At 38.2% G+C, this 12,195-nt stretch overlaps 1 protein-coding gene across 1 annotated transcript in view; it reads left to right on the top strand.

Annotated features, from left to right (window-relative positions):
* FREM1 (FRAS1 related extracellular matrix 1) overlaps positions 1-12,195 on the top strand; it is a 236,311-nt gene that overhangs the window by 85,611 nt on the left and 138,505 nt on the right. Inside the window, exons 4-8 of the mRNA XM_055087212.1 lie at positions 761-855; positions 3,566-3,867; positions 5,241-5,437; positions 9,754-10,077; positions 10,475-10,583. Of these exons, the coding sequence (XP_054943187.1) occupies positions 761-855; positions 3,566-3,867; positions 5,241-5,437; positions 9,754-10,077; positions 10,475-10,583 (1,027 nt within the window). The remainder of the gene's footprint in view (positions 1-760; positions 856-3,565; positions 3,868-5,240; positions 5,438-9,753; positions 10,078-10,474; positions 10,584-12,195) is intronic.

Genomic DNA, 12,195 nt, shown 5'->3' with positions numbered 1-12,195 from the left:
AGTGTCTGTAGTAAGTGGCTTCATTTTTAAATATAAAAACACTATTTGGAAAAGAAAGCAATAAAAGGAGAAGAAAAAAATACAGAACTAATGCAGCGTGTTTGTATGTGGGGTAATGCATGCCTGTTTCTACATACACAGAGGTAGACCTCTCTGACTCAGTTGCTATGGTGTTGGTAAATAACATTTTGAAAAATGGAACCATATTTTAAATGTACTATACACTGGAAAAAGATAATTATTTAGAGATAATCACTGCTTAATTTATCTGCCTGATCTGCTTGGATTTTCATAATTTAGATCTATTATCAAAGCAAAACACAGCTATATAAGCAGGATGGTCATAGGCATGGGGGTGGGTAGAGGTGGTGATGGTTAAAACACACACACACACACACACACACACACACACACACACACACACACAAGAGACCATAATTTCTTCCGGCAGTACTTTACTGCTGGAAAAATTAAAAAGTGTACCAGTTTTATCTGCCTGATCTGCTTGGATTTTCATAATTTAGATCTATTATCAAAGCAAAACACAGCTATATAAGCAGGATGGTCATAGGCATGGGGGTGGGTAGAGGTGGTGATGGTTAAAACACACACACACACACACACACACACACACACACACACACACACACACACAATGCTAAGAGACCATAATTTCTTCCGGCAGTACTTTACTGCTGGAAAAATTAAAAAGTGTACCAGTTTTCTCACAGATATGTATCCATTTCTTCATGTGAACTAGGTCTTTGACTGCCATTTCCTTCCCAATGAAGTAAAGTATACTCACAACGGTTGCCCAATTCTTGATGAAGACACAGTGAAGCTTAGACTTTACAGGTAAGCAGCATAGAAGCATTGTTCATTCCTTAGCAGATAACCACTCTGTGTACTTCTTTTTCTTTGGATAGGTATTATCATGATGGGAGTTACTAGATTTCAAACAAGTAATTTGCAGTAGGAACTGGAGACCTGAGAGGGTGAGGCAAGAATTGTAGCAACCTTTCAGTTACTTTTATTTATAGCACCTTCCTTGGGGCATTTCTGTGGCAAATTATTAGCCCTCTCCTGTTTCCCTTTAGAGTTCTTGTATGGGTATCTCTGGTCATTCAATTCCCCACTTATGATAAAAAATGGAGATTATAAACTACAAATTTTTAATGAGAATTAGGAGGAAAATATATTCCAAAAGTGAATGAAATTCTTCTTTTTGATTATCAACTGCTTATTTATTAGAAGTGCAATATCTTTTATTTTTCAACATATTATATTTTTAAAAGGTTCAAAAAATCAATTATAGAGTTGGACAAAGTGACCATATGACCCAGCAGTTCTACTCCTAAATATACATACATACATAAGAGAAATAAAAGATATGTTTACACAAAAATTTATACACAAATGTTCACTGCAGCATGTTTCATAAATGCCAAAAAGTTGAAACAGTCTAACTGATGCATGTGTAAACATGATGTGGTATATCCATACAATGGAATATTATTCAGCCATAAAAAGGAATGAAGTACTGATACGTGCTACAACATGGATGAACCTTGAAAACATTATGCTAAGTGAAAGAAGTCTGACACAAAAGGTCACATATTGTGTAATTTCATTTATATGATATGCCTAGAAAAGGCAAATCCATAAAGGCAAAGTGGATTAGCAGTTGCCAGCTGTTGAGGGAGGGGTGAATGGGGAGTGAATGCTCATGGGTGTGGATTTTTATTGGGGGGGGTCATAAAAATGTTCTGGAATTAAGGAGCATGATGGTTGCATAATCTTATGAATATACTAGAAACCACTGAGTTATAAACTTTAAAAAGGTAAATTTTAGGGTCTGTGAATTATGTCTAAATAAAAAGTTAATTTAAAATTACATAGCACAGGGAGATCAGCTTGGTGCTTTGTGACCACCTAGAGGGGTGGGGTAGGGAGGGTGGGAAGGAGACGCAAGAGGGAGGGGATATGGGGATACATGTATATGTATGGCTGATTCACTTTGTTATGCAGCAGAAACTGACACACCATTGTTACCAATTATACTCCCATAAAGATGTTAAAAAAAAAGTAAGCTCATGGTTATAGTATTGCTCACTTCATAGAAGCAACTGAGAATTCAGTGTAGGTGGAGTAGGCCTTATATAGTTTTTTACTTGGTTTTTGTTGCTTTTAAGAGTATTTGGCTAAAATACAGCAGCATGAATTTCCCTTAAGTACTAGACTAATATGAGTCTAGAGTTTTGTAGCACAGGGAATCATCCTCTAAACACTTATGATCATCTGCTATAGATTAGGCCCATGCTAGACATAGGAAACAAAAGCATGAGGAGACATAGACTGGTTCTCATGGTCTCATGCAAAAGATGGGTCGCTAACTGTGATTCAGAATGAGAAGTGCTGAAAGAGAGGGGTGAACCAAACGCCGTGCTCAGGAAATGCGATGGCACCAAAGGATTCCTTAGGAAGCTATGCAATCAGCATACAAGGCTGTTGGATTTTCCTAAGACTTTAAAGTTAAAAAACAAATTAGCTTCAAAGAGTTTGCTGGGAAGGGCTGGAAAAGCTAATGAATTCTAGCTGTTCCTACTTCTTTCTTCCTTGAGTTTCTAAGGGATGGGGAGGGTAGAGGAGCACACATGAAGGGCAGAGTTAGAGGACCTGTCAATTTCCCTGGTCTTGAGGATTTAAAATAGAATATCCAGAGGAGTTGGAGGCAGAAAATCAGAGAGCATGTTTATTACCCTCTTGCCTCGTCTCTAGCCCTTTTGGCAAGCTACTTGACCTCCCTGTGCCTCAGTTTCCTTATCTGTAAAACGGGATTAACAACACTTATGATAGATTCCTGTGAAGACTGAATGATATACTCTTCTTAAAAAGTTTAGTATCTGCCCGGGCCATCATGAAAGCACATCAATTAGGAGCTGCATTATTGATACACACCCATCACCCATTAATTTTCTCCCTTCAGTAAAGAATGACAACCCATATCTGCTAGTCTCTGTAAGTATCCAGGAAACATAGTCGCTAAGGGAATGAAGGGAATGGAGGTAACAATCGCTGAATACCCTTTATATGCCAGGCGCTGAGCAGACACCCCAACTAGACTGTAAATGACTATTCATGTAGTGGCATTTCTGAAGAGCAAAAAGGCCTTGATGCTTCAGAAACCCCTCACCCCCTCACTCCTGAATTAAAACTCAGTCCATAAATTATACATGCTGGATACTCTTAAATTGCACACATGCTAGAGAAGGGACTCTGAGCTCATAGCAGTCATTAAATACCAGTATCGATGATGGATTTGAGAGAAGGTGTTAAAAGAAGGGTCATTGGAAAGGGAAGTAACAGAAAAAGGAGTTGTCACCAAGGTAAGGAGAAGAAGGGAAAATGAGAGAGAGGTTGGGAGTAGAGTATAAAATAAAATCCAAACTCTACCTGATACGCTGATTGTGTGAAAGCCAATCTTTAAGCTTCCAGCCAAGTTAGTACACAATATCAGAAGTACCTGGGCACCAATAATATTGCCTTTGCTCTGTTCTGTCCACAGATTGACTGAGACAGACACCTTCACGGAAACCTTTATCCTGCGGGTCTATCTCCTGGAACCAGACTGTAACATCATCCGTATGAGTGACAATGTACTGGAGGTGTCTGAATTCTATGGCCTGTCCCGAGCCATTGATAAAAACCTGCTCAGATTTGATTATGAGAGGACGGCTAGTCTGGAGTGTACAGTCAGGCTGGACCCTGTGGCAACTCGGCTGCCAGCCCATGGCCAGCTGGTTCTGGTGGAGCCCCGGCCGGAAGAACCTCGTGGAGATCAGCCACGCAGTTTTTTCCCCGAGTCTCGTATGATATGTTTTAATACTTATCTGGATGTTACTAAAACTGACAGATCTGTAAATGGTCATCTTCTACCATGACAAAGAGTTTTTCTTAATATAATTTGTAGCTGGTTGAAAAATGTAAGTTAGTGGTTAAGAGTGCAGACTTTGGAATTGGAAAAACCCGGGCTTGAAAACTGCCTCTGCTATTTATTCCCTGTGTGCTTTTAGGCGAGTTATTTAACCTAAGTCTCTGTAAAACGGGCAAGGATAGTGGCTGTTCCATAGGGTTGTATAAAGATGGGAGTGAATGAGATCACACACACACACAAAGAGCTTAACACAGTGTCTGGCTCATAGCAAGTGCTCAGTAACTGTCAGCTGTTATTATTAATAGTAGGTAGCAATGGCAGTGGTAGCAAAAGTAGTTGGTGAATTTACTAAGTATTACTAGACTTGGAGCAGGTTTGAGGTAGAGCTGGTGGGCAGCAGCCATGGTTTAAATCAGGAAGAGTTAATGGATAACGTTCTTTCTGTTATTCATTTAATTATCACATTTTGGGCACTTCCTAGATGCATAATAGTGTTCTAGGCACTGTGGGAAGACCAAAAAATATGAGGGAAAATCATGATCACAGTAATACCTTGAATTTGGACAGAAATTTATAGCTGAAAACATGCACAATAAGTCATCTCCTTTAGTCTTCACAGACTTCACAGGGTAGGAAGTAGGATACCCATTTTGTACATCAGGGAAATGTGCAAAAAGGCCACTAGAAAAATAAGTGGCCTGTGAGTATCATATACTGTGCAGGAGTGAAAAATGCAGTTGGACAGAGACAAAAGACTGTGTATTGGAGAGATGACTGTGGTTTTCAGTGGAAGACAGCAGGTTGGCTCAGGTGGTCAATGAATATTTGAAGAAAGGTTTAGTAAAAATGTTAAGTCGACCTGAAAAGTTTTGCAGGATTTGAGTGTGTGACAAGCACTATGGGGAGTGAATTTCAGTGAGTAGAATATTCTAGCAGAGATGGCATGATGGTACCATGGAAGTGGATGCTGTAAAGAAAGACCAGAGTAGGACGGTGGAAGGCCTACAGTGAGCCTATTAGTCAGAGATGGTCCAGCACCAGAAAATGCATTTTATATATATTGTCTCTTGGTCACTTTCGGTGGTTAAGAACCTGATTGGATAATTGGTCAACTGTTCTTTTCAGTAAAGGCAATGACAGGTTTTCAAGAAAATGACAACCTACTCAGTGAATGATTGGAGGGTACATGTGAGTAGTCTTCGAGTGGTGAGAGGGAATAAGTACCCATGGGAGGGAGGATAGGTTTTAAAATTTTACAATCATTAATGTACAAGTGACTCTCTTAATTCACTGCTGTACATTCTAGAACTGGGAACAGAACTGAAGTGTCCAGGTGGCAGATGTCCCCTGGAACTGAAGAAAATAGGAAGTCTCAAAGTGAGCTGTGAGGAGTTCTTGCTGTCGGGGCTTCGATATCAACATCTGAGTCCCCCTTCTCCGCACATTGATTACATCTCCATCCGACTGGACCTCACAGATAGCAGGAGTAAAGTCATATACAAGGTAGAGTCTGTGGGGTTATGTGTCTGTGTCCCCAGCTGATCCACAGCAAGAAAGCCAGTTCCACGGGGGCGCGCTCGTTCCTGTATGGTTGTGGGTAGAACAGCTCAGCGAACAGCAGACTTGTTCTGCCAGTAAGTGCTTGAAACAGTAGCTTTTGTATATAATATCAGTACCTAGTTTCCCTTCTCTGGCTCTCTTGTAGCTCTATCATCACTAAAGCAACTTAGAAAGGACCTGGGTCAGGTTACATGCTAACTTTCTTCTCCGGTTCCCTTCAGTATTCTTCAGCTTCCCATTTCTGCGTTTGTAACTCCTACTCTTTGATGCTTCATTTACTCCTTTATTAGAACCTCTTTTCATCCGTTAGAGGAAATCAGAGGGTCCGCACACCCACTCTGCAAAGCCACGGGAATCTGGGAGAGAGGGGGAACTCAGTCCCACTTTTATGGCTGTAGCAGATGATATTTTCACTCTTTCAGACTTTGAGATGGAGGACTGGGTTGTCAAGGAGACAGCCCCCCAAGGGCTTCCTGCATCTTCCAATCTCTTTTACATTCTCCTGCCCTTTCTTTCCTTTGATCTCTTCCCATTGAAATGATGACAGAAAGTGAAATCAGCCTGTATGAGAGATTTGACATGCTATTCTCTTAATTTATGTACGCTGTAATGTGTTTCTTTGGGAAGCTGGGGTGACTGTGTACCTGCTGAAACAGCTCAGATTTTGTGCTGATTTAAGATGATCTGAGATGACGTTTGTGGAAGACCTCCGTCTTTCACAGGCTGACTTCTCACTAGGATTTCTCCTAACAGACCCAGTCAAATATTGAACATTATTACCACAGGAATTAATAAAACACGGAATGATAAGGAAATGAGTAAACAGGATTATAGAATTTTATTATTGAGATTTGGAAAAACCGTGAGGTAGTCTGGTCAAACTGATCAGGTAAATCACTTGGGGAGCTTTGAAAGAATAGATTTGAGTCTAACATTAACAGTTAAGAGCATGACTTTGGGCCCAGGTTGCCTCGTTCAAATGTTAACTAGCTGTGTGACTTTGTACTTCATGCCTCATTTAAAAAATCTTAAAATGGGCATAGTAGTACTTACTTCTTATCAAGAGGATTAAATGAGATAATGCTTACAAAGCACTTGGCACAAAGTTGGACACGTAATAACCTCTATACATATTTTGCTAGTGAAAAAACTGATCATCAGCAGGGTTTGGAAATAATTGGCTTAGCCCAAGCCCCTTATTTTATAGTGGTAGCCAGGGAAATCACGAACCTTGACTATACATGCCTGGCTGAGTCAAGACTAAACTCTACGTCTCTTAACGACTAGTACGTGTCTTCTGTTTGTTTTGACGTGAAACTCCTTTCCCTTTTAATGCTTTTTTATATCTGTAAAAAAAAATTAGAGCCATTTTTCTTCCTAATTGATTTTGCTTCTTTTTCCTCTGTATATTGATATAGGGTTTTATGTTTTCAGATCAGTTTTATTAGGAGTTTCCCCTTTAAAATGACCTTCCTGTATTATTTAGAATTAACCTATTCCAGAGTCAATTTGGCATGTCACAAACAGATATAAAAGTAACATGCTCAACGGCAGAGGATTTTTTTTTAAAAGCATAGAAAGAAAAAAAAGAAAACAAAACCAGGGGTATTTCTACCATTTTAATATATATACACACTTACACACACATACACAAACACACACACAGTGAGTGGGGAGGCATGCACACCAGAGTTAGTTTATGGAACTGAATTTATACTATATTTGAAGTTTTGTATCTTGTTATTTTATTATTTTTATGCTGCTATAGTCCATCCTCATCAAGTGACTAAATGACTGTTCACCCGTAGTTTCTTATAGATTTTAAAACATTTTCCTGTTTATATTTGCCTTTTTATTCTGCCTGAAATGAATTTTATCGTATTGTGAAACACAGAACAGTTTTTTCCAAGTAGCCAAAATTTTCAACACTATTTGTTGAATAATGGACATGTTTCCCATCGATTTTAGATGAGTCTTCTATTGTATAGAAAGATATTATGTGTCTATTTCAAGGCTAGCTCTTTTGTTCCTTAGATTTGCCTACCTATTCTTGTGCCAGTACCATATTATTCTAAATATAAAAGGTCTATAATAGACTTTAACATTTTACAGGCAAGTCCTTCCTCATAGCGGTGAGTCCTTCCTCTTCAAAATTTTCTTATCCATTCTCACCTATTATTAGTTCTAGGTAAATAATTCAATATTTATGTTAGTTTTTTTTAAAAGCCCCTCAATATTTTTATCAGGATTGGATTAAAACTATAAATTATTTTGGGAAGAATTGGAATATTGGAACATTTACCATATTGAGTTGTCTCATCCAGATAAAAGTTATCTGACTTCATTGAGGCAAATGATATTTGATATGTTTCTGTAAAGTTTGTAGTTTTCCTCATGTCAGTTGTGCACACTTAAGTCCAGTCCTAGACAATTTGTTTTTGTAAAATTATTATGACTAGTCTTCTTTTCCTCCACTATTTCTTCTCATTGGTTACCGATGATAGATAGGAGAGCTATTTCTTGGACTAATCTTCTTTTGTCTGGCTTCTTTCTTGAATTCAGTTATTCTAAAAATTTTTCAATTCTTTGGGCTTTTAAAGACCATAATTACATCTTTCACTAATGATGATAATTTTTTCCTTTCTTTTTCAATAATTATTCCTCTTTTTTCTACTCTTTTCTCCACTGGTTTGGCTAGAATAGTATTAAATATAGTGATGCTTATAAGAATCTTTGTCATGTACATTTTATCACTGTCAACTGCCCACACTGTCCTTTTTAATGTTTCTTGCCTTGAATTCATCTCTCTTTGAAATTTTTATGGTTACAACTGTAAACTTTACATGATAAGTTAGGATCATCCTTTTACTTTTAATCTTTGTAGATAATTTTAAGTGCCTCTCTGGTAAGGCAGATATAATTGGATATTTAAATTTTAGAATATTAGTCTTGAACAAGAGAATATAGGCTACATTTCTGTAATAATGGATATCTGTGGGTTTTTTTCTATCATGTTTTCTGCTTTCTTGCTAGTTAAAAGAAATTATCTTGCACTCTAGTTTATATTTTCGTAGACTTTATCTTTACTTATTTGAAAAATCTTTATCCCACTTTAAAATTTATTTCTAAATTTAAAAAATTCTTTAACCTATGTTTTTAACATTTAAAGTAAAAAATGAAGTCTTTTGCCTCCTTCCTATATATTATGAGGATTGATCCTATTTATCCTTTCTCACTGCAATTACTCACCACCAGGCTTGGTTAATATAATCTGCAACTTTAGTTCCAGTTTATCATTTTTATACCTTATGATTGCTTGCATCATCTTTTATTTCATGTACACTCTTGATATTTGTATCCATTTTGTTAGTATGTTTCAAATAACATTTATTTAGGCTTAACTCTAGGTTTAATTGGTCTTATTGTTCGGCACCAGTCCTTTCATACTGTAATTTCCCCATTCTTGTTTAAATTATAAATCTTCATGTGTTTTTCAATGGCTCATGAAGACTAAATAGTGTAAACTCTGTGCTGTCTCAGTATATCACTCCTTTGTCTTTATACAGCACGCAGTGAGAAGGGGGTGGGGTTGTTTTCTTCTGTTTCTCTCTTTCTCTGAGCCTTGCTGACTAGTTTCTGAACTTCCAGGCTGGGAGGTGGGTGGTTTGGAGAAGTTTGGAGAGAGAGATCTTATTTGACCAGGCACTGATGGAGTATGACTTCATGCTCTCTGAGTCTGGCAGATGTTTCAAGCTGCTTCTTAGTCTCAGGGCAATTTCATGGTTCCTCTGGAGATCCCCCATTGCGAAGGCCTCTCATCTTGGGAGAGTACATTTCTAGCCTTATTGGTCAATTGCAATTCCTCCCGACACTCCTAGGATATGATTTCCACTTCCAGGTTCTTTCTGCTCAGATTCTTTGGCTTCTCACAGATGTACCCTAAAGGTCAGGGTCCAGGATGACCCTAGACCTACCCTCTGTCCCACTTGCTCCACATCTGAGAGCACTTGTATATTCCTTCCTGCCGCAGACAAGGACTAGAGACTGATCCCAGCACAGATACCATTATTCTCCTGCCTCTGGCCACTGAGCTTCCTCAGGTATGAGCCCAACATTAGTTCTCTGTGTGCTCCACCAGTAAAAGACACATATTTAGTCTGGCGTGAAGGAAATTTGTGATAAATATCATACTATTTACCCTGATTTTATAGCATCATTTATATTGTTTCCCCCTTCATCTTTTCTTTCTCCTTCAAAAGTCAGAGAGTGTGTGGTTACCCGTCTATATCAGAGCTGGCATCCCTAATCAGATTCCAAGGGCTGCATTCATGGCCATGTTTATTCTGGAAGTGGATCAGTTCATCCTGACCTCTTTGACTACATCAGTTCTGGACTGTGAAGAGGATGAGACCCCCAAACCCTTGCTGGTGTTCAACATTACTAAAGCCCCGCTCCAAGGCTATGTGACTCACCTGTGGGATCACACCAGACCGGTGTCCTCCTTCACCTGGAGAGATCTAAGTGACATGCAAATTGCTTATCAGCCACCAAACAGCAGCCATTCTGAGAGGAGACATTATGAGGTAAGAAGGAAGACAGACAAAGCTGCTAGCCTATTTGGTATTCATAGAATCATTGCAGAGGCTCTGCCAGGGGAGAACCACTGCTTTGAGAGAGGTCTAGTGGTCTGATGCTGGACTGACATAGTCCTCTGAGTAAATGCAGGGAAACATGTCTAGCATATTTGCTTATTTGGGGTTAAGAATTTCTTTCACAGAGAGGAAAAGTTAAAAACACTGATAAACTAAGGAACAAGACCTACAGCCTGAAAAAATGAGATTAGGTTGTCAAAAATGAGATCAGGCAACAGCAGAAACCTGAATCAGTTTTGCCTCCATCTGTGGTGTATAGCCCAGAAATAATGGTATTTTATATTATAAATGGTCAATGTGTGGTTCATATGCGATTGTTTGTTTACAGGTGGAGTTGGAAGTATATGACTTCTTCTTTGAAAGGAGCGCACCTATTACCGTCCACATCTCCATCAGAACGACAGACACAAATGCCCCGAGAGTGTCCTGGAATACAGGTGAAGTGAAATATAGGAGTCAAACAACATAGCCTTGAAGGGAAGACAGGAAAGTATATGGGTCAGGAAAAAAAAGTAGCTTTATTCCCATTTTACACATGAGGCAACTGAAACCAGACAGGTTAAGGTCAGATAGTTATTTTTTTGGTTTTGTTTTTCCTGCTGTCAGGATGAGAAATTTAAATCCAGGATTCTTGTGTCCTGAAACTAAGTTCTTTCCTTTAGAGGAGATAAGCCAAAAGATCCCTTTCCACTGATTGAGGCAAAAAAGTGACTATTTGTGATATTGAGCATAGTTGGACTGGGAGAGAAAAGGTCTCCAACTCAAAATTGTTCAGAAGCATCGAAGGAAGGCGTAGACTGTAATCCATTGTCTTATTGTTAAGTTGGGTTGCATGGAAATGAAAATACATAAATAAGAGTTTAAACTGCTTTGTTTTATTTTTTATTTTTTTAAATTGTGTAACTGACTTACAATTTTATATTAGTTTCAGGTGTACAATATAGTGATTCAATATTTTTATATATTATACTCCATTTAAATTTATTATAAAGTATTGGCTGTATTCCCTAGGCTGTACAATATATTCTTGTATCTTATTTATTTTACACATAGTAGTTTGTACCTCTTAATCCCCTCTCCCTATCTCGCCCCTTCCCGCTTCCCTTTCCCCCCTGGTAACCCGTAGTTCTGTATATCTGTGAGTCTGTTTCTGTTTTTTCATATTCATTTATTTTTTAGACTCCACATATAAGTGATAACATTGAGTATTTGTCTCTCAATGACTTATTTCACTAAGCACAATATGCTCTAAGTCCATCCACGTTGTGGCAAATGTCAGAATCTCATTCTTTATTATGGCTGAGTAATATTCCATTGTATATATAAACCACATCTTCTTTACCCATTCATCTGTTAATGGACACTTGGGTTGCTTTCATATCGTGGCTATTGTAAATAATGCTGCTATGAACATTGGGGCTCATGTGTCTTTTCTAATTAGCGTTTTTGTTTTATTCAGGTATACCCAAGTAGTGTAATTGCTGGGTCACATGGCAGTTTTATTTTTTAATGTTTTGAGAAACTTCAATACTGTTTTCCTCGGTGGCTGCACCAATTTACTTTCCCACCAACAGTGTATGAGTGTTCTCTTTCGCCACATCCTTGCCAACATTTGTTATTTGCATTGTTTTTGATGATAGTCATTCTGACAGGTGTGAAGTGATATATCATTGGGGTTTTGATATGCATTTCTCTGATGACTAGCAATGTTGAGCATCTTTTCATGTGCCTGATTGCCATCTGTATGTCTTCTTGGGAAAAATGTTAATTCAGGTCTTCTGACCATTTTTTTTTTTTAACATCTTTATTGGAATATAATTGCTTTACAATGGTGTGTTAGTTTCTGCTTTATAACAAAGTGAATCAGTTATAAACCCCACTTGATCATAGTGTATGATCCTTTTAATGTGTTGTTGGATTCTATTTGCTATTATTTTGTTGAGGATTTTTGCATCTATGTTCATCAGTGATATTGGCCTGTAGTTTTCTTTCTTTGTGACATCTTTGTCTGGTTTTGGTATCAGGGTGATGGTGGCCTCGTAGAATGAG

This window comes from Physeter macrocephalus, chromosome 9 (assembly GCF_002837175.3).
Source record: "Physeter macrocephalus isolate SW-GA chromosome 9, ASM283717v5, whole genome shotgun sequence".
Classification (NCBI taxonomy): Eukaryota; Metazoa; Chordata; class Mammalia; order Artiodactyla; family Physeteridae; genus Physeter; species Physeter macrocephalus.
This window is presented reverse-complemented; position numbering and strand designations above follow the sequence as displayed.